At 40.9% G+C, this 23,698-nt stretch overlaps 1 protein-coding gene across 1 annotated transcript in view; it reads right to left on the bottom strand.

Moving 5' to 3' along the window:
- Positions 1 to 12,517: 12,517 nt before the first annotated feature.
- The window catches only part of Tbx15 (T-box transcription factor 15), a 105,901-nt gene continuing 94,720 nt past the window's right edge, over positions 12,518 to 23,698 (bottom strand). Inside the window, exon 8 of the mRNA XM_059264918.1 lies at positions 12,518 to 13,302. Coding sequence (XP_059120901.1) covers positions 12,518 to 13,302 — 785 coding nt within the window. The remainder of the gene's footprint in view (positions 13,303 to 23,698) is intronic.

Here is a 23,698-nt window from a genome sequence, read left to right as displayed (position 1 = left end):
TAGCCTGGCGGTAGTGGAGCAAGCCTTTAATCACTGCACTCAGGAGGCAGAGGCTGGAGGATCTCTGAATTTGAAGCCAGTGCGGTCTACAGAGTTCTAAATCAGCTAGGGCCACAGAGAAACTCTATCTTGGAAAAAAAAAAAAACGAACAAAAAACAAACAATAAGTAAAAAGAACCATATGTGGTGGTATTGGGTTCCCGAAATATTGTGCACACTAATAAACTTATCTGGGTCAGAGAACAGAACAGCCACAATATTAAACATAGAGGATAGGCAGTGGTAGCACACGCCTTTAATCCTAGCATTCCAGAGGCAGAGATCTACCTTGATCTCTGCGTGTTCAAGGATACAGCCAAGCATGGTGACTCACGCCTTTAATCCCAGGGAGTGATGGCAGAAAACAGAAAGGTATATAAGGCGTGAAGGCCAGAAACTAGACGCTTTTGGCTGGTTAAGCTTTTAGGCTTTTGAGCAACAGTTCAGCTGAGATTCATTCTGGATGAGGACTGAGAGGCTTCCAGTCTGAGGAAACAGGATCAGCTGAGGAATTGGCGGGGTGAGGTGGCTGTGGCCTGTTCTGCTTCTCTGATCTTCCATCGTTGACCCATCACCTGGCTCCAGGTTTGTTTTTATTAATAAGACTCTTTAAGATTCCTGCTACAACCATAAGCATGCTATATTTCTTTTTAAATAAAGAATGAGTGGAAAGAAATGAAACCGCTGTAAGTGGACGCTATCAGGTCTCCACACTTGTGTGGCAAGCTCTTCACCTGCTGATCCCTCTCCCTAGCCTCCACGCCTCTTTTGAACCAGTGCCTGCTGTCACGTTGTCTGCGACATGAAGAGGAACGAAAGACAGAAGGGAGATGGACAAGCACCGGTACAAGCCCTGCCTATCAAGTTCCTCTTTTGTCACCTCGAAGAGATGAGGCCTTTGTTGCATGTGAACGTTATCCTTAACAATCTGGGAGGCGGATTATAACCCCTTTATTATTGTTGATAAAGGATTAAGCCAAACACCCAAACTCAGACCTTTTAAAAGTAGTTTCTCGGCTTTTTCCCTTTGTGCTGCTTTCCCTGGTGTGGAAGAAAAAGCACTGGATTTTGTCCAAAGACTGTAGCTTCTTTTGAAACAAAACATGCTAATAAAACCTCGGCTTCCAGGGAGAAGTCGATGGAAATCAAGTAAGAGTGCATTTCATTCTGTCATCTCCTAATCTGTAAGACTGAGAAGACTAAACTCCTTGAGAGTCGCTGCCCCGGGCCTTCCAGGAGTCTGCTCAGTTCTCGCTGTTCTCTGACTCTGGTCCTCAGCCTGCTTCCTTGCCTCCTGTCTCGGCAGCCCTCCACCCCGCGCTCGGACAGCCTGTGGAAACAACGCTCCTCTTTCGGAGCAAATGGAAAATCTCAGGCTTAAAAATTCTGCAAACTTTGTGCTTTGGGTTTCTTGCGGAGGGTATTGAGGAGAGCTGAAGCAAATAATAGATGTCCATTTTTGGCTGGAGAAATGACTGAGCGATTAAGAAAATTCACTACTCTTCCTGGGGACCCAAGTTCAACTCCCAGCATCCACATGGGATAGCTCACAACCTCCTGTAAATCTATCTCCAGAGGATGTGATGCCTCTGAAGTCACCTGTACTGATGTGTACAGACACATACATACGCAGCATTCTTAAAATAGTAAATAAACCGATTTTAAAAACAGATGTTCATGTAAGCCTAGGGGTTATTCTGCTAACTTCTTTTATTTTTTAAATAACTTCTTCTTTTAATGTTTAATTTTTGGGGGTACTTGGGATTAACCCAGACTCTTGAGCATGCTGGGCTAATCCACTACAACCATGCTACATTCACAGACCTCTTTTGAGGAATAGAGGAAGACATGATCTGTTAAGTTACCCAAGCTGGTTCTAGCCTCCCTCTGTAGTCCAGATAGGCTTTGAACTGTGAATCTCCTGCCTCAGCTTCTGTAGTAGCTGGGATAACAGGAATTTCATCTCCAGACCTAGCCCCCATCTCCTTCTTACCACCACCCACTTCAGAACAGCGTTTTAGTGTGGTGAAAAGAAAAGGTATAGTGTGCCTACGTTAGGAGGCCCTGGTCAAACTGCACACCTGTTGTATAACTTGTCTCACAGCAATATTGTCCAGAAGATAGCAGCTTTGCTGCATTCACAACCCCCCCCCGCTATTGGGTCTTCTTTAGTTATTACTCCAAACAGAAAAGATTATGTCATTGGAAGCATAAAATTCACCTTAAAAATATTCTACAGCAAAGCTAATAGAATCAAGGTGTGACATCCCCAAGAACAGCCAAGTCACAAAAGAGCTAGTCATACTGAAAGCCAAGTTAAATAACTCATAATTTTGGATCTCTGGGTCCCACTAACAACCTCAAGTGCGGGCCTGTGAAATGCCTGACAGCCCCTATTGAATCTTGCTTGACTTGGCCCTCACAGGGGTAGCTAGCTCTTCTGTGATTTGGCTTTCCCTGTGGATCTCACACCTTCCCACACGTGACCTTTGCACTCTGCTTGGATTTTTCTAGTGCAGGTTAAGTGTCCACACACATTCACATTATCAGGCTCCCTGTGTGGAGATGACATGGTCATACATGAAACTGTTCTTAAGATAAAAAAAATCGAGATCCAATTTCTCCTGAGGATCCTGATATAATTATGGTTCTGAAAATATGGCCCAAAGCTGAGGGTACTTCTTGCAGTCTCTTGAGTTGAACAGCACTGTTTATCAGGCTAAACCTGCACTTATCATATAGTGTCTAGTTGCTCAGACTGCTAACCACAGACCATTGTTGTCATTCCCTTAAACTTTAGGAGCTATTTCACTAGACGTGAAATTCCCCAATTCTGAAACACATGCAGCATGGTGCACCAGTGGACTGCTGCAAGTCTTTGGAGCATGACTACAGATAGTTCTCAGTTTATTCTGTGTCAATATAAAGCAATCTTATTTCAGCTGCTCAGTGTCATCTCCAGGTAGGCTTATGTGAACTCTGAGTTGACCCATTTGCACCCGTCGTGTCCACATTTATTTCTGTGGCATCATTCCTCACCACGGTAGTGGATGTTTCCTGTGGCTGCACTAGATTATGGTTTTCAGACTTTTATGGACTAGCTCCCACCTATATCTATATTACCATCACTCGGCAATAAAGTCCCGTGTAAAACAGATGTTCGTGTTGATGAACCATTGTTGAAGGTTGAGTTGGATGTGTTAAAGTAGAAATTGTTTCCAGACCTGTGAATTAGTTCTATTTCAGAAACTCTCTTGCTTGTCAGTATTCCTTGTCATGAAATATTAAGTATGGCTAGTGTTGACACTTAGATAGGACATCCTCTCACATAGAATTGTCACTATAGGAAGGCCGATTAATTTGTTCCTCAAAGGACAACTTTATATAGCATTTCTTGGGGAAAGGGAAACTGACACAAACGCACGTGTTTTTACCTTGTATTAAGTAAGTACTTAGAAGTCACTAGATTGACCTCTGTAGCTCTATGTGCTCTAGAACATCTTCCTCAGACCCACACAAGTGACTGTGCTGGGTTTCCTAGGCTTTACCAAAACCAACTGCCTGGTAGGAGGGACAGCAACACTGCAACTCAAATTTCTAGTCACATTTCCTGTGGTGGTTTGAGTAAGATTGGCTGTCATAGCTGAGACATTTGAATGGTTGGTTTCCAGTTTATGGAACTGTTTGGGAAGGATTAGGAAGGGTGGGCTTGTTGGAAGTGGTGTGTCACTTGGGGTGGGCTTTGAGTTTTGAAAAGCTCACACCATGCTCAGTTAGTTCTCTCTGATCTGTGCTTATGAATCAGATCTGTAGCTCTCAGCTACTGCTCCAGCTCATGCCTGCCTGCCTACTGCCATGCTCCCTGCCATGATGGTCATACACTCTAACTCTCTAGAAGGAACTGTAAGCCCCAAATTAACACATTCTTTTATAAGTTACCTTGCCATAGGGTGTTATTTCGGCAATAGAAAATTAACTGAGATACTCCCTGACCTCCAAGCATTAGCCTGTCTCAGGTGTAGACAGAGCCCCAGAGATCATCTTCGCCAGTCTCAAATTGGCACTTCATATGTGACAGCTCTGCTCAGTCATACAACCTAGGATGTCCCTGAGAAGAGTATCTGGAGAATATTGAATCCTTGTGGTTTCAGAAACTCTAGAGCATCTGTCCTTTCCCCCGATTATTTTACCAGGGCCTTAGTCATCTGCAGTACTAAATAGTGAAGGAAGCCCTTCTTGCATCATGATTAAGGAGAATGAACCTTTTACAGGTGAGGTTTGGGGAGCGTTGATGAGAAGATATACGCAAGCCAGTGTCACACACATACAAAACAAGCATGTAGGAAAGGGAACAAAAGAAAGAAAGAATTAGAAAGAAAGAAAGAAAGAAAGAAAGAAAGAAAGAAAGAAAGAAAGAAAGAAAGAAAGAAAGAAAGGATACAACTGATGAGAAGTGAAACTCTCCTCAGACAGTTGTCTATGGATCTGGGAAATGGACTGTGGATTATTTTACCTGCCTGCTTCTGGGAACCCTTCTGAGGGAAAAGATGATGCATTTTCCCCTAGAAAACCAATTGATTAATTGCTGAGGTGATCTGAAGTGCTGGTTTACAGATAGGTTTCTGACTCTGTGTTTCCTCTCTGAGGGACACCTGAGGCCACAGGCTAGAGCACTGTCACAGGGTTTGAGAAAACCATTTCCGGCAACTCATTTCAGAAGTCATTTAGGAATGTGACTGCTAAACAGATTGCATCGTTGGGTAATGGAGAGTATACTACATGGCCATCTTTCCATACTATTACTTTGGGATATCAAGTGTCATCCAAAGACCTGCCGAAGTGACACCCTGTATAGAGGGTGATCCAGACATCCTAGAGTTGACATTCACATGAATCTCATGATTGCTTCTGGATGAAATTGAATGAGAGGTGATTCCTGTTACACTAAAAGTAATTTCCTGATTAGTTCATGATTAGGCTGTTTCTGGATGAAACTGAATGAGAGGTGATTCCTCCCTGTTACACTAAACCTCAGGTGAAATTGACTGAGGGTCTCCTAAAACCTACCCAGTGTCTAAGAGTTATGTTTCTTTTCTCCTGGACACTCGGCTAAGCTATATTTCTTCCTTCCCTTTCAGTTGGAAGTGGTCATTAGAGTCCCAATCATTGGAATAGAGAACAGGTCATCCACCCAATTCTAGATCTGGCTTGTAAACGTAGCCCAGGTGCAAGTTTTCACTCATTCTCCATGTGTTAGCTGAAATGGAGAGTTACCATTGTGTGGAAGATAGCAGAGCTATAAAGTGTAAGGTGCCTGGTTTCCAGAATCAGTCTTCCACCCAGGTACCTCATGATGAAGTGTCAGGATGAGAAATCAGCACCAATAGGGTAAGATTTGAAGGTTCATCCATTACAGCCAGTTTCAGGCAGTTGAGGAAGGATGCACAGTGTGAAAGAGGGGAGAACTCCATTCATCCTTGTCATGGAGTACCAAACTCCCCCTAGAATGAGAACCATTCAAGGCTGCCATGGCAACCCGTTTCCAGCCCCATGTCCACTCTGGTTTCACAGGGTGAAAATAATGCTAAAAGAACCCAACTGCTTTTGGTTTTCTGTGCGTGGGCGGGACTTGCGTGTGAGTCTAATAAAATCGACCCTGTGAGAAGAAATCATCTCAAGTGGGAAATGCCGCTAGGCTCCCCCATAAAAGATGAGTGCTGTGGGTAGTAAAATGAGCTCAGAAGGAAAACATGATGAATGTTTTCTTGGCTTGAAGAAGCAAAGTCCCCTTTCACCATCCCACATGGCTGGAGAGAGCAAGAGGCCCTGTGGAGAGCCTGACTCAGGGAATGTGGAGGCTGAACTCTCCCTGGAGCCCCGGCAAGGGACATGGGTGGAGGTGTTAGAGACATAGCTTGACTCCTCCACCACCTCCCAGACACCACAAGTCTTTTTGAGGTTGAGGTTTCCACTCAGACATGAGATGAAATCCTGAACTTCCCAGGTTTCACAGCCAAGGTACATCCCATAAGAAATGGCCATCCAACGTCACATAGCAGCAAGGAGGGCATGATGAAATTTGACCTGTGAGGATGGACATCTTCTTCTCCCTCAACCAGAGCTCATCTCAGAAGTATATATCTTCTCTGTGTTGCCCACCACCATAAAAACCTCTTTTTTCTTCAAGTTTACCATTCTCACATTTTTTTTTCAAAGTAAAATTTAAGATACTTTTCGCAAAGACCTATCTCTCTTTACTTTATTTTCTGTAACTCTTGGTTTGGGCCTGGGTTGGAATCCTGTCTTTGTCACTTGCCAGTTCTGTCATTTTTTTGTGAGGTTCAGTTTCCTCAACTATAAAATAGAGACTGCAGTACAAATCCTACAGGGTGGTTACAAGGATTATAGGATATTGCCTTGCATAAGGTAGAACACGTAATAAACACTCAATAAAAATTAGTTCCCTCCTGAAAGTCGGCAGCATATATGCTCTTTACCGCCAATTTAACACATGTCTTGTTCACTCTTTCATATGATGTCTTAACTCCTCAGACAAACTGAAATCCTCCAGCGTAGAAATTTTCTGTATCTGAAGAATACATAGAATAGTTCTGAGAGCATTGTTGAATATTAAACCATCTTCCTATAAATGTTTGTACTAATCTGAACAAAGAAAAAAAGATGACGCTCATTCTCTACCAAAGAAGCCATGAAAATACCGCTTTAGAGAGGCTATGTGGGTTACGGATCCAGACTTGAAAAGTCCTGAAGGCTTTTCCAAGTGAGAATACTAGAAAGGCAGTGTAGGGACAAAAATGTCTGGTCTCAACTGAGCACATCATCTAGTGAAGCTGTCACTGTCCCCAGCAGGAACACAAGCAAACACGTATGTGATATCTACATTTGTACTGCTTTACCTGTCACCTGCTTAGGGAGTCCTTCTGCAAAGTTCTATGTCCAGGAGCATCATCCTCGTGCCTCAGTCACTCCTTAACATCCTGGAACCTTTATTTTCCTCAGGGTCACTATCCCAAGCTAGAATTATGCTATTATACTATTTAATCAGGCACTAGTGTGGTCAATGTCAGTCTCACTTCATGTCCTGGGCTCCTTAAAGACAGGAAGGTATCTATCTGGTGGTTCCCTACCACGCTGTACTGCCTAAAGCAGCGTTTGGAAGAATAGTCACAGAATAAACCTTTCCTGCATTCAACCAGATGAGTTAGTTGAGCTGGATATGGGTGTGGAGACCAAATCTCCAATAATTACTGATCATAAGTAAAAGAGGTTTGGGGAAAGGTATCTGTGGTGGGCTTCCTTGAAGAGACCATCTCCTGAAGCTTAGAGAGGGCAAATCAGTGAAACAGAGCATCTCTGGAATCATTAGAACTAGAACTAAGACACTAATCAAACGCTGGCATCAGTTCAGCTGTGTTCTTGGTTGTCAGCTCTCAACATACTCACTAATAAGAAAACTGTTTGTGGAAAGGAAAATATTGATCTCTAGTATCCAGGAGCCTTCTGGGAGGCTGAGGCTATACATTGGTGGTAGATGACTGGGAATGAGGATCTGCATTTGATCTCTGCAAAAAGAAAGGAGGATGAGGAGGAAGGGAAGGGAGGGGAGGGGAATGAGGGAAGAAAAAGTAAAAAGTTTTTGACTATCTCTGCCTTGATTAAATTGCCCATGTTTAGTTGAAATACCACATTTGTGGTTCAAGAGATATTTTCTTGCCTTTTAAAGTTGATATTTCATTCTTAAAGCCACTATTTCTTTATACCTACAAGAACTCTGAGCATTCTCCTAAGTTCAATTAAGTCCAACTTCTTTAATGAAAGAATCCTGACCCGACTCTCTTATCCTGGGCATCTTCTCTGAATTTTCAGCATTTTTTTACAGCATTTGCCACATATGAATGACTAAAAAGGGAGTCCTTTCAAGAGAGAAATCATGGGGACTGAAGAGATGGCTCAGTGGGTAAGATCTAGAGCTATGCCAGATTCCAGCATCCATACAACAAGCCAGTTGTGGTCCCTGCTGACTGCTAGCCCAGCCAAAAAACAAGAGGTCTAGGTTCAGGGAGATACTTTGGCTCAAAGGAATAAGACAGAAAGTGATAGGAAGACATATGATGCCATCCTCTTGTCTCCATAGACACATATTCTGTCCACATCTACAATCACACATGCACATGCACATACACACTAAATAAATCAATCATGACACATGTTTGTTTTTTACACTCCATTATATACAATGGTGCTAGCTGGTATATAAATTAAATTTATAGTTATCTACAACAGAATACTTTATGAAAGAACAACATCTCTTTAATAATTTAACTTACCTTATTGTGATTCAGCCATGAAATCATTCTGCACTATCCCCAAAAAAACTAATCTGGTTGACAAATTCAGCATCGGAAATGTTTATGTACTGAGCATCAGTGATAGCCTAGGATCTGTCCTATGGATTGAGAATTTACAAATAAACAAAATGGGCTTTCCCTTGGGAAAAAATAGCTGAGTGAATCATCTCAACCTATAAAAGAATAATCCTTATAAGAAATACCTTTTTGTAGATAACTAGGGTATAAAATATAATAATGTTTTATAATTTTATTAAAAACTGTAAGAATATGTTCTTTTTATTTTTGAGATATGATTTAGTTATAACATTTATTCCTTCCCTTTCCTCCCTCCAAATCCTTCCATATGCCCCTCCCTTCTCTCCTTTAAATTCATTGTCTCTTCAATCACTAAGTGTTATTACATGTATGTGTACACGTATACATATATATCCCTAAGTATAGTCTGTCCAGCTCCTCTGTTATTTGTATGTATGTTTCCATTTGGCATTGGACAACTAATTAGTGTGCTCTTCCCTGGAGAAGACCACTTCTCCTGCTCCCAGAATTCTTTTTTGGCCTATATTCTTTTTTTTGTGTAGGGTTGAGGTCTCATGGGCCTTTCTCCAACTAGTTTGGCATTAGAATATGTTCTTGACAAATTTTTTAAATTACATTTTTATTCATTTTATGTATGTTTTTCCAGTGTTTAAGTATGTGCACCACATTCATGTATGGTTCTCACAGAAGTCAGAAGAGGGTATCAAATCCCCTTCAACTAGAGTTTCTGGATGGTTGTGATCTAACATATGGGTGCTTCAAATCAAACCTGGATCCTCTGTAAGAGCAACAAGTGCTCTTGACTGCTGAACCAGCTCTCCAGCTCCTTCTTAAAAAATTCTTTGTCCAGTGTATGCTATCCTTTCTATTACATCCTCAGGTGCAGATGAAACCTGCACTATGGTATGGCCATAAGTGGTTTAGGTTATTCTAAAAAAAGCCAAAATTACAAAAATATTTATTTAGTGCTCTAAAATTTAGAGTAGAAATTATTGTTTAAATTATTATTCTTTCTAAATAAAAGCATGGAAATGTCTATGCCAAGCTTGTTGCATGCTATATTATGGTTACTACCTAGGTCTTCAGAGAGCATTAAACCAATGAACAGTGCTTGGTCTACTAATAAATCAGAAAGAAATAACCAAACGCTTCACATGTAGTTAGTTTTGTCTCACCATTCTGGGGAGAAGTAACTTAAGGTTTCCTAATAAGAGTGTCTTTTGTGTTTTGAGACAGGCCATGCCCAGCCTAAAACTTGTGGAGATCTTGAGTTGGCCATTGTGTCAACTAGTTTGGCAACAATTTGATGGCTAATGGGATTAACTGACATGCCACTTTCTCAGTTCTTTATACGATCAAAGCAATGATTAAGATCTTGTTCCCTCAAACCTAGCTCCAATTCCAGAGAATGAATGCAATAGGCAGCATCCCAAGCTGCCCACGTACACCACCAGTAAAATGAGTCCGTGGGTAACCAGTGTGACTATCCAGTAGGACACAGTGCAGTGTGGAGATAAGAGTAGATTTTTATGCTCCTGCTCTGTTGTTTTTTAATTGCATAAGCAGGTCAGGTCACAGGTGTCATAGTTCCACTTCTTGTTTACAAGAAAGACTTTCTCCCCCGTTCACCCTTTATGGATATTGTGGGGCTTGCCTGATAGAGCACATGAAAGTGCTTGGAAATGGCACAGTGCTCACACTTCATTGGTTTTTATAAGTTGAACTTCTGCACGACAGATCCAAACCACTCCTCCCATGCTTCAGCGACGCATTCAAAGGAAGTATAAATTTATTATCAAACATATGAAGCAAAATCGAGCCTCAGGGGCATTCTTGCCTCGGGCTCTCAGAGTAGATCTTTGTTTCTGATTCTCCAAATGGCACGATGCTCTGGCATAATAACATAGTGCTAATTGCACAGATTTTAGATTAGCCTACCAGTTCTGTCACTTGCTAGCTGAGGAACTTGGCCAAGTATTTGACCTTCTATAAAACTGCTTTCAAATCTACAAATATAATTATTAAAATCACACCCATCTCACAGAATTGTTGGAGGATGAGTCATTATAAAAGAAATAGAAATAGGGTTCCTGGCACACAGCAACCTCAAAGGTTGCTGACCATATTTGTACAGCTAAAATGCAAGTGAACATCCTGTTAAATGTGAAAATCCAGTTCCAGGTCTTAGTTCCCTCTCTGACAGCTTGTGTAATCCTGGATAATTGACCCAACCTTTGAGTAGTTCAGCTACTAACCATAAAATGAGGACAATATTGACCTTATGATGTCTACAAAAAAACTCACAGATAACACATGTGAAAGCATTTGACTGACTGTAAGACAGAACACAAATGCACATGGCTGTTATTTAATTTTTCTGTATGAACACACACGTGGAAAACAATTGCAAAGATTTTATTTAGCGGCTTTCTGTGCTTGGCACTCAGAAACAGTTCCGTGCATAAGGGCAAACTTTTATGCACCTTTTCTTCATACATATTTTACATACCCTTTTTATTGCCCCCTTTTTAATATTCATAATATTGAATACCCCACTAGGCATATAAATACATTTATCTACAACACCTCAAAACCAAAAAAAATCTTAATAATATCTGTATTATCTTACTCGGCATCATTTGCGTTTCCACTTCACTTAAAAATTTTAGCTTGCAGCAAGCTTCACTTGTTTTCTTATCATTAAAGGATTTGAAAGGAAAAGGAAAGAAAAAACAATCCCCAAACTTCAGAATGCAATGAACTATTTGATTAAAAAAAAAAAAGGAGAGCTACAGATAGGTAGAAAAAGGGCAGAAGACCCATCTGCAATTCTTTCTGGTGTGTCAGGGTTTCTCTTGCATGGGACCAGGGGAAGATCGTCCAGGTCAGGGCTTTGCATCTGGCATTTGAGGCCAGGCCTGTCTTCCATGACTGTTTTTGGTATCACCTGGGAAATAAAACCATTCTTCATTCTCCACACCCATTTCCCTCACCCTGCCAGGCTGAATGCCGTAGAACAGAACTCCCATACAGTGCACCTCTCTCCTGGGTCATTATTGAGAGCTGTGGAATCAAGCATTCCTTGTCCTAGCCCTTCTCATTGGTACCCTTGACTATATGCTGGGTCCCAAAGAGGCTTACTCTCCAATAACACCATCATTCTTTCTATAACTTTAGGGGCTAAACAAACCCAAACAATTCTCCTTGGTGAATTACATCTCCTCGTTTGTTCACATCTTCTCAGTCTTGCTGTCCACTCTCTCCTGCTCTCGATTCTCTTTCTCTCTCCCAGCTTTTCTCACCCTGTCCTTCCACAGGCACCATTAGAACATCAATGATGGCACACTGAATGAAGAGAGCCAAAAGTTTAAAAGCAACCTTTCTCAGGAAGCCAAGTCCAGTTGTACCACCGATGTCTTTCCACCTCAGTGATGTGGAGAGGTTCTAGGGTACACGGTTCATTCCAGAAACATGGTAAGCTGCAAGGGAGAAAGGCTAATGGCTAATGATGACCCAATCCGTCTAGGGTTGTATACAGACAGATTTTTGGTGAAAGCACCCACTCTGGGCCTCCCTTCATAGAGTTCACCCAGTTCAAAGTCAGTGTATAGAATGTCTGTGTTTGTGTTATTTTGTATATGCATGTGTGTGCATGAATATATGTGTGTAAGTGTGTGTGTGTCTGTGTGTGTGTGTGCATGTGCCTGTATGTGTAACTTTTCTTGGCTGCTACATACGAGCATCTCCTTCAACATTATTATAAAATTATTATTCAGTCTCTTCAAGGCCACTCTGTCATACACAATGCTTTTATAGAACTAAGAGTTTGGAAGGCAGAAGAATGACCACTGAGTTATGGATGATGCACTCGAAGGATCCTTCAGTGGTATCTATTGCTGTTCTCTGTTTTCCTTATCCAGAAAAAAAACAAAAACAAAAACAAAAACAAAAACAAAAACAAATGCACAATTCCTATTTTCCCAAGGCACGGGTTTCCCAAAGAGGAAGATCCACCCACAGAGATTCTGGAGTCTTGACTGCCATGACCTCCATGGTATTTAGACTGCTCTTTAAACCATGTGTACTGACATCTGGGAGGAGGAGCCTGGAACTGCCCCATACTGTCGGCCATCACAGGTGTTGGTAGCCTGCTGATTATTAGCTGAAGGGCTGATCATGTGCATGCTGTGCTCCATCCCTGTGGGCAGGTACTGCCTCTCTCCAAAGGCCCCATTGGAAGGAGAAGAGCAGAGTAAAGTGCTTTGAGATGCGCTCAGTTTTTCTGGGCTTGCAGCTAGCCTGGGGGAGGTGGGGAAATTGTATCCATACAGATTGTAGGGATTGTGAAGGGAGAAGGCATTGTAGGAGCTCTGCTGCATGTGGCTGCCACCAAACATGTGCGGTGATGAGGAGCTGGAGGCCGCATTGCCTGCCTGCATGACATACTGAAACTGGGAAGTGGGGAAGGACCCCAACTGGCCACTGTAGGCTTCCATCTTGCTGTTGCTAGGCAACGAGGGAGGCGTTGGTATTCCTGAGATCAGAGATGGAGTCCTTTGAGGCATGAAGGTTTCAGAGGGCTGAGTGGCTGAAGCTGTGCCACTCTGGAGCCTGTTGTAACCACTGTCACTCAGCCCTGGATAGCTCTGTAAGGCAGCCATGTTGCTGCGGGCACATGGTGGATAATCAGAGAGGTTTAGATTACACAACTGGCTTTCTCGACAGCCCACGTTGAAAGTATTGGGGGCCAAATGAAAAGTTGGAGGAGAACAGGATGGAGATAAGAGATGAGAAGAAGCCGACGGGGATGGTGTCCCGGTACTGGAGGTGGTTGGGGAAGTACCTGTACTGCCTCCTGAAAAATAAAACATAAATTCCATTGATTAAGATTAGTCTGTCTAGGCCAAAAGTCCTATATTTTTACAGAGCAATTGCTTCTTTTTACATCAGAAGATGATGTCACATGTTTGAGTGCACATTTCAAAAGAGAGGACAAAGGATGACACCAATCACTAGTCTTTGCATTTCTTTCTGTAATAGTTTTAGTCATACTTTAAAAATTTAGAACAAACCTCTGATGTTTTTTTTTTGTTTGTTTGTTTTTGTTTTGTTTTGTTTTTTTATTCTCACCATCAAAGTTACTTCCTAATAAGACTTACAGTGATCAGCAGTAGAAACTACTAGCTCAGCCCTTCCCATGCTCAGGGCAAATGTGTAAGGTGTAGATTTTATCCAGTGACTGTTTCCTATCTTGCAATCTTTAATAGTATACCAAAGCAGGTCAGTAATCTCATGGGGATGGAGCAGAGTACCAAGTCAGGACTTAGGCCTGAGAAGGCACAGAAAAACGACCTGGGTGGTGGGATCTGGGATATTAAATTGGAGATCTGGCATATCGTATCAAAGACACTTGGTAAGCATAATTATAAGATATAGAGTAAAGTGAATCAGGACTAACTTGAAACAAAATCACAGTCCTGGGGATCTACTGATATTTTACTGGAGCCCACCAAACCTGAGAGACTGGAAGAAAAGTTGTATATGAAGCCAAACTAGCCATAAACTAAGCCAAATGTTAGCTGATGGATTCTGCTCTCAGCTCTGCACACTAACCCTACTTGCCTCCATTATATCCATAGCTTTCAGTTTCTTCATGAGAGATGAGGAATCCAGTAAGAACAGTGGTTCTGAAGCTGAAAGGTCCTGCCAATTTTAAATGCTGCTATGCCAGGATTCCACCTCAAACCAACTAATGGAGAGTCTCTGGGTATGACAATTCCATGTCAGCATTATTTCAAAGCTCTTCTAATGTGCAGCCAGGGTTGAAAGCTCATGATGCAATATGAGTTCCTACTTCACAGTATGAAGACCAGTGATTCTGAAACTTTGTTGCACATGTGAATCAGCTGGAGGGCCTATGAAAACAAGTTGCTGGCTCCATCTGGTTCCTGAATCTATGTATATGGAGCAGAGCTTGAAGACGTACATTTCAGGTTCAGATGTTGCATTTTCTATTGAATAACTCCAAAATCCTATTTCCAAATGACCCTGAATCTGTCTTGCAAGGTGTTGATCACTGGCCATGTAGATGGCAGGCTGTATAAATGGTTGAGGCTCCAATGGACTAAGAACCAGTCCAAGTCAACCTTTTTTAAAGATATTCTCCAGATAAGAAAGCCAAAGGTGGCCTTTGCAAGACCTATCTTTCTCGGGCAGGAAGCATCCACTCTCTACCTCTTTCAATGGACTTCAAAGGCAATAAGTGCTTGGAGTAGCTGAACCTTCACTGAATTCCAGATTATTTGGCTGCTTTGTCCTCTCTAGAATCGTTCTTGATGAATTCCCTTCTATGCACCATTATGGTACTTCTCCTAATTGTTGAGAAACATAGTCCTTCAAGGCAGCATGTCTTAGGTTACCGATAACTCTCATTGAGGCTCCAAGAAACTAAGCATTATAAGGAGGGAAGGACTTTTCAGGTGAAAAAAAAAACAGCAATGAGTTTTGTTTTGTTTTAATCAATGAAGAAAACTAGAAGCATTCCAGATGTATTGAGAAAATATCTATAATATTCTCTGAAGGGAAGGTGTGGGTAGAGGGAACAAAAAGCCTCAGCCTAGATCCACAAGCAAAGTGAGAGTATTGGTAGCAGAAGCAAAGATTTGGCTTTCTTAGTATTTTGTTCAGAACTAAATTTTTATAGCTCAATTAATATCATCTCTTCCATGACCAAAGGAATTTCCCTCAGTGAACATTCAGAACCAATTGGAATTTAAAGACAACCCAATCAGCTAATTTTAGAGCCATACCAGAAAAAAAATCTCTTTTCATAACAAATTCCTATAAAAGAACTAAAATGATCTTTGTTCAACAGTCTATGATAAGGCTAACATTGTCCAAGACTACAAGCAGCTGGTCACAGTGGGAGGAGCTTCTCTTAAGTTTACTATCACATACTGTGAAGTCTACCTGAGTTCTCCACAGCTGTGGAACCAAGGGTGTGAACCAGTGAGCCTCACTTTCCCTCCTTTCCATGCTGTAGCTGTGTCTAAGGATTAAAGGAAGTGTGAATAGTCAACTCCAAGTGCTTTCCAAGGAATCATTTTAATATAATGAGGGAGTCCTGGAAAGGAAAGATTCCAGAAGCAGAAGTAGACCACCTCATGCTTCCTGCTGCTGAGTAGCTGGATGGCCTCCTCTGCCTCTATAACCTACAGAAAGCTCAGAGATTGATTTTTTTCCCCCTCTTTGAGGCATCTTATATGCATTTTCTGCTTTCCCACCCTGAATGCCATGAACTTTACTGCAGTAAATGTCATGGCACAATGGAGAAACTTGACTCCAGCTGTAAAGAGATTGGTGCTTTACGAGATATGAATATAGTCTCCTGTCTTTGAAAACTAGTCCTGCTCCCCCTAGCCTGGTGTTTATGTGGCCCCCGAGGAGACCACCTGTTCTGCACACTGTCCTATCCTGTTGTAGGTGAGCTCCATCAGGCGCTGGCCTCAGCCCTGCCACCGGAAGTGCATGATGAAGCAGATGACGTTCTACAACTCTAAATGGTTTTCTCAGATGGCCCAAGATGGAACGAATGGTACTGATTTAAGGCCTCAATTGGTTTCACTACAAAAAAAAAAAAAAAGAGAAGAAGAAGAAGGGAACTATTAACAAGTTACAGGGGTTTCTGCTGAGCAGATGAGAGGCACATGTTAAAAAGTTTGTAGTCAGCTTGCTTCGGCTTTTAAATGACATTCACTGGAAATGAGACTTGGTGGCCTGCTGAGTTGCAGGGGGGTGGGAGCTTCCATATGAGCTAGTGTTTGAAGGAGAGAGGAAGCCTGTCCAAAAGAGGGTCCCGTTGCTTCCAACCACTTTGAAGAAACATTGTTATGCACTTAAAGTACTCAATACAGATAATAACTAGTTCTCAAAGTCCACATAGAGAGAGGGGGCTGTGGTATTCATTTTGTAGAAAAGCAAACTGAGATACTGAGAAGTCTTTATTCTCTTATGATCTAATGGCTTGTCAAATGTTAAACAAGATTGGGAGTGCCAGCCAAGTGCTAAATAAGCTTAAGGAGGCAGCCCACCCTCCCTGTGCATTTCAACACTTGGCTAAGCAGAGACCTCTCATCACAAAAAAGCCAGGGCAATGTGGGAAGCCAGGCTGGGCTGATCAGGACTGCCTCTCAAGTAAAGCTTGCCTCTCCGTCCACTGTAGTTTCCCCTTCTTCACCCTGTCTCCTCTGTCCCTGCGAGGTCATGGGTTCTCTGAGCATCTTGATATAAATTTGCTTAATAGACAAATGTGGACTGTAGACACGAATGACCCTGATTCCAGTTCCTGCTATCTTACAATGGGGCCCTGGTTAATTAGCCTCTCCAAACTTTAGGCTCCATAGTTATATAAGTGGGATTTCTCATAACTACCTTTCCCGGGATGTTTTGAGAAATTACAAAGTGACCATATTTTGGCATGTAGACATTAAATGTGTTCTCTCATGGGAAAACGAGTAAAGAATGGGAAAAGAAACCTTGAAGAATGTTCACTCCAATGGAGATGGCTCACAAGTGTTGGCTTCTGTCCAGGGAGAGCAGGGCATCTTGGCCTCTATACACACTAATGAGCATGATGTCACAAGATGTATGTGCCATATTATTTCAGGCTGATGTGTGGAATAATGTGTGGATGATGGAAGACATAGCTAATTGACAGCTCTGGGCCCACCTGAGCTATGTTCCCAAAAGTACTCTAGTTCCTCCTTGAATGGACTGTCCATTCTCCCTACTCCGTGAGCCCATGAAGGAAATGAGCTGTTCCATGGCTCTATTTCTTCTCAGATCAAGCAAAGCAGAACTGATTGAATACAAGTAAGTACACTGGTGCCTTCCCCATTGTCCTCAGAGATCGTAGCCCACTTCTGAGAGAGGATTAAAACATAATGCCATTAATAACTTCATATTCTTAGGTAATCCAGAATTAATCTCCACCATTCCAGCTCCCTACATCCTATTTTTCTCAGGAACCAAAGTGAGGAGGCACACATTAAAATGCATATCCCACATTAACTTATGCCAATATTCAAGGCTAAGAGCCAAAACAACCAAGAATGCATATTTAGTGGTGAGCCCATATGAGGACAATAACCTAGAATACACTTGTGTACCATGAAGACAAGTTAAATGTGTCCGTGAAAATCCTGAATACCAAACCTGCTGACTTTTGCATCTTTAAATTGATCACTTCCAGATTGTAACATGGGGGTTTTCACATGCAGCTTCCTTTTGAGTTTATTTTGTTGTGCTACACACACGCACGTGCACATACACACACACACACACACACACACATGCACGCACGCACACAACCAATAAGATAAAACCCCATCTGGATGAATAAAGAATAAATTTCCATGTAATTACTTGTTTTGTTGTGCTACACACACGCACGTGCACATACACACACACACACACACACACACACACACACGCACGCACGCACGCACACAACCAATAAGATAAAACCCCATCTGGATGAATAAAGAATAAATTTCCATGTAATTACTTGTTCTACCGGCTAGACTCTTCTCTCCTTATAACTTGATGGCATCTGTCCCTGAAGAGTGCTGATTCCCAATGTATTCAGACATGTATGAGGTAAAACATCAGCAGCCCATGAACTGATCCCAGTGAAGAAGCCCATAGGCCATAAAGTTTAATGAGCATGGCAACTGAGAAATTATCATCAGCTGAAATGAGAACTTTTCTCATGATGCAAATGTGAGCATCATGGTCCTAATGGGAATTGTCTGGTTTCTATCATAGAAAGATGAAAAACTCCTTCATCCTTTTCTGTAAAATGTAAAGTCCTGCTCAGCTCCAAGTTTATTCTCGTTCAAGTAGCCTCATCCAATCACTCTGCTCTGTACCAGGTCCTATTTTGCTCCATTCCCTAGACATACCACCCCCATTTCCTAGCCTCCCTCACTTGTTTTCCATGCTCATTTTCAGCCTTGCTGGTTGTCACATGCATCTATTGTTATTGTCATTTAATCTGCTTCTCTGGAGGGAACAATGCTTGCTTCCTTGCTTGCTTGCTTGCTTGCTTGCTTGCTTTCATTCTTTCCAGGAACCCAGCTTTCTTCCACTCTCACACTTTATCTCCAGGAAAGGCCTGGAAAGCAAAGTGTCAGATTTCCCCCACCACTACAGTAATTGATTCTGAGGGGACCTAATTAGAATCAATGAGATGTGGTGAGATTTTGCTAAAAGCCCTTGATCAGAGGCACATGCCCTTTCCCCTTAGAGATGAAGCAAAAATATCTACAGCCAAGGATATTTTCTAAGCTATCACAGGGGACAATTGGGAATAAAGTCACCATGGAGGAAAGCAGAGTGTAAAGAAATGGGGCACATTCTGGCCAGAGTGAACTTGCTTAAGCCCTTTACTTAGGCTTTGCCTAAAGAACTTGCTAAAGTCCTTCTTGAATCTTTTCTGTTTTACAAGCCAATGAATTGCTTTTTAATTCGCTATGTTTTTCTATTTACATAAAGTTCTAATTGATATGTATCTCTCATTCTATGGGGTTTTTTTTTGTTTTTTTTTACTATGAATCTGAAGGTCTGGGAATATTAGGGTAAATCTGGAGAAGAGCATAGAAATCCTTTTGTCAGATGGAAGCTGTGGATGAAGCCCTTGACCAGCAGTTGCTGTGGGATGGTCTTCCTGTATGCTGTGAATATGCGTTGCTATAGTTGTTTAAAGAATTTTTGTATATTGATACAAAGTTAAGGTTATTTTTGTTACAACATATTGTGTATGTGTTTCTATTTTTGCTTAAGGTATTGTACCTATGCAGTTCATTTAAAGTATAAGGTAAAGTTCTAATTTTTAAAGCTATTATTATAGACTATTTAGAATAATCAAAAAACATAGGTTAGTAGTTAGTCATTTATAACAATCAAATTTGTAGATATGTGAAGTATGTTTTCAGGATCATATAGAGATACATTTTAGATAGAGGGTCTTCAAATACTGCAAAGACCTATAAAATATGGCATTTAAATATTTTGTTAACATAGGGCTTTTCATGAAAATGAGATACATCTGCTCCTGGCAGCACCAATTTACTTCAAAGATGATGGGCATCAAAGAAACTCCTTACGGAGTTGCTTTCAATGTGGCAAGCCCAGCCATTTGGGCAAGAAACTGCTCTTGCTTGGACTGCTTGACAGTATGTTGTATGAACTGGACATGCAGGACCCATGAGAAAATGACCACCAAACTCTGCCAAAAAAGGGTGAGATGGTCCTTTAGGTTCCTGCTTCACAAAAGAAACTGCCAGACATTCTGCAGGTCGTAGAGAAAAGTGACTGACGAACTTTGCCAAGATAGGTGAAATGGTCCTTCAATTTCCTGCTTCACGGAAAAGTATGCCAGAGACTATAGACCTGTAAGCTGAAGATAGATGTCCCAATGTTACAGAGGAACTTTGGGTGACTATCCAGGCAACAGATATCTCTGTCATTTCTAGAATTTTGGAAGTTGCTTACAATGCACTTCCTGTTTATTCAGGTAATATTATATCCTTCTGGGGTCTTTGATGGAGTTGAAGACTAAATAATTATAATTATAGTTTTCCTTAGTTATGACAAAGGTAAATTAGATACAAAACTTTAGACTCAGTAAGATAGGATAGATGATAGAATATTTTCTTTAATTTTGTCAAATACAAATAGACTAAATATTGTAATTGTAATTCTTGCTTGATAACTGTTTTGTTATACGTAATTTTACTATGTTAAAAGGAAAACTTTCCTTTTTGATTAGACAGAAAAGGGGAGGGCTGTGGGATGGTCTTTCTGTATGCTGTGAATATGTGTTGCTACCATTGGTTAATAAAGAAGCTGCTATGGCCTATGGTAAGGTAGAATAGAGCCAGGTGGAAAATCCAAGCAAAGATACAGGGAGAAAGAAGGCAGAGTGAGGAGAGACACTGAGCACTGCCTGGGGGAGCAAGATGTAATGGGACATGGATAATGCCACAGCCATGTGGCAAAACATAGATTAATATAAATGGGTTAATTTAAGCTGAAAGAGCTAGCTAGCAAGAAGCCTGAGCCATATACCAAACAGTTTGTAATTAATATTAAGCCTCTGAGTGATGGTTTTAAAAGTGGCTGTGGGACGGCAAGACCAGGGCAGGGCAGAGAAAAGTTTCTGGCTACAAGCAGTAACAAGGTATTTGAACTGTTTGGGTGCCTGACAAATACCTGGCTCTGCTAAAAAGAAGGTATGATGAGCTACTTGCCTTCATTTCAAAATACACAATCTCTTAAATGATGATGCAAAGTAGAGGAGTTTCTGTCCTTTCCTGGTTCTCCTCAATAAGATCAAATTAAATAACTAGATACAAGGGCAGGAGGTTTTTCAAAAAGATGACTTTTCACATATGCACACTTATACCAAACAAGAAATGCAATGTAGAGAATAGAAAAACAGCCACTGTTTAAAAAAAATGTCTAAGACTGGGCAAGATGGTTCAGCAAGTGTAGGGTCTTGCCACCAAGCCTGATGACCTTGACCTAAGTTGGATTACCAGGGTTCAAATGATAGAAGGAGAAGACAGACTCCCAAAGTTGTCCAAAATGATGTGGATATGATTATGGGTGCATATGTGCGCGTGCATACACACACACACACACACACACACACACACACACACACACACACAGACACACACAATAAACATAACAAAAGAATTTTTTAAATATTTCTAAGTCCATGGGAAAGATATATGGAAATATATCTGAAAAATGATTACAACAGGAAAGTGATTCTGAGAACCAAGTGCAAACTCACAAGTGATATGAAGATAAAAAAAGGAGCAAGTTACAATATCAAGGTGCTATATTCTGTTGGGTTTATGAGGCATGGCCAAATAGCTAAAAGATGTAAAGAAAGTTATATTTCAAAAGATAGAAATAAACAATGGCAAGGTCTTGACAGGGTGACATTGGGAAGCCCAGGATAAAGTGGGGTTCATAGATTACCAAGATGGTAGTGACCATCTTCTCCTTCTGGGCCAAACACCTGCAGACAAATATGATCACTTCACTTTCCTATTCTTTGTGTTCACCAATACGAACATTATGTTTTGATACATGTCTATGTTCTATAATTTTTAAATCATGATTAACACATATATTTCCTCAAACATTCATTTTGTCGTGGTGGTTTTTGTCTTGTTTATTTCTTTTGATTTTACTTTATCTTTTGGGGCTTTGTGGGAGGTTTTTTTTTTTTAGAGGAAAAGAGAGAGGAAGAACATGAACTTGGGTAGGAAAGGAGATAGGCAGGAACTGGGAGGGTTGAGGGAGGGGAAATATGTTTAAAATACATAATTTTTAAATAAGAACCAAATTTTAAAAAATTAATAATCCTTCTGTTTAGTGTTTAGTACAAAGTACATTGACATCATCTGTAGTCTCCCTACAGTGCTATGGGACAACTAGATTTTCACCATCCTTCCTCCACCAACTAATTAGTTATTATTATTTTTGTTTTTCACTAATCTCCTTTCTCTTTGAATTTGAACATAAAGTTGATGAATCCTTGGCAAGCACATTAACAATATTCCCCAACATAGCACCTAAAAGAGTTTGTGTACTCATTCTATCCCTATGCGAGTTTCAAATGCGAATTAGATATTATGCCTGGACCCAGGAATTTAATCATGTGGGGAAAGTACTGAGAAAAACATCAGTAAAAGATGTTAAACGAAGAATGAAACAGGTAGGGGGTTGCCCTAGAAGGCTTTAGCCTACTGCGAATGGCAGAGAAAATTCCCCAAGGAAATGCTACTTGAGCTGAGATTTCAAACAGGGATAGTACTAAGAAAGCAAGTGAGTGAAAATGAGCCTTCAAGGCAGGGAAACAGCATGTGACAGGAAAGAGCACAGCATGTCAGAAAAATGAAAGCAGAAACAATGACTCGGGGCGGAGGGGGGGGGAGGTGGGATAGGCTAAAGGATGTATGGAACAGCCTTGAGTACTTTGTAAAGCCTAGGTGCTTTTGTAAATAGTTTATCCTAAGGTACCAGTTTCTCCAATCTTCATTCTCTATCTCTATTTTAGAGGTCACTAGATCTACATTAAGCAGACAAAAATAAATTGTGGCCGCTGAAGAATTTTAAGCAAGAAAGGGTATAGAGTTGGTATGAGTAGATGTCTGCTTTGAAACACAGACCAGAACCATGATATGAAGAATGTCTTAGAGCAGAATATAGATGCTATGGAGGACATCATAATCAGTCAGGTGAGAGATGATGATACATCAGAGCCAGGTGGTGGCATGAGAGATTAGAGATGTGAACAGATTTGAGAACATTAACCATAGGCTATGAGGATGGGGCAGGGAGAAACATTCTTGATGACAAGTCATTGTGGGATCCTTCTCTCAAGAGAGGGTCTTACATCAGTTTTGAACACATTAAGCTTAAGTAAATTTAGGGCAGTGGTTCCCAACCTGTGGATCGCAGCTCCCTTGGGGGCCAAATAACCAGTTCACAGGGGTTGTATACAAGATATCCTGCATATCAGATATTTACATTATGGTTAGTAACTAGCAAAATTACAGTTATGAAGTAACAATGAAAATAATTTTATGGTTGGGGGTCACCACAACATGAGGAACTGTATTAAAGGGTTGCAGCATTAGGAAGGTTGAGAACCACTGCTTTAGAGAGTAAAAGTACAATGTGTTATCAATTACAGGTTGAGTATCTTTGATCTGAAATTCTTGGGACCAGAAGTATTCTAAATTTGAAGAATTTTCAGATTTTCAGAATATTTATATATACCTCTGAGACATTCTAGGAATAAAACTCTAACCTTAAAACATAAAATCCATGTTTTGTTTTACATATACCTACCAATACACATAACCTAAAAGTAAATGCATGCAGTATTTTTTAATAATCGTGTGCCAGAGGATCTGCATTATTCCTACACTCAAAAGGATCTGTGTAAATTAGTCATCTTTGAATCATTGCAATGACTTCACAATTCAAAAATTAATGTCCATTAAGCTATTTTCTCAATATTTCAAATATTTTTATCTTTAATTATATGTATATGTAGGGATAGGGTATGTGCTCATATGAGTGCTGAGTCAGATCTCATGAAGCTGGAGTTATAGACAGTTGTGGGTCATATAACATGGTGTTGGGAACCAAGTTTGGGTCCCCTG

Source organism: Peromyscus eremicus, chromosome 6 (genome assembly GCF_949786415.1).
Source record: "Peromyscus eremicus chromosome 6, PerEre_H2_v1, whole genome shotgun sequence".
In the NCBI taxonomy this organism is placed as follows: Eukaryota; Metazoa; Chordata; class Mammalia; order Rodentia; family Cricetidae; genus Peromyscus; species Peromyscus eremicus.
The sequence above is the reverse complement of the archived record's forward strand: the minus strand, read 5'-3'. Positions and strand labels throughout refer to the sequence as shown.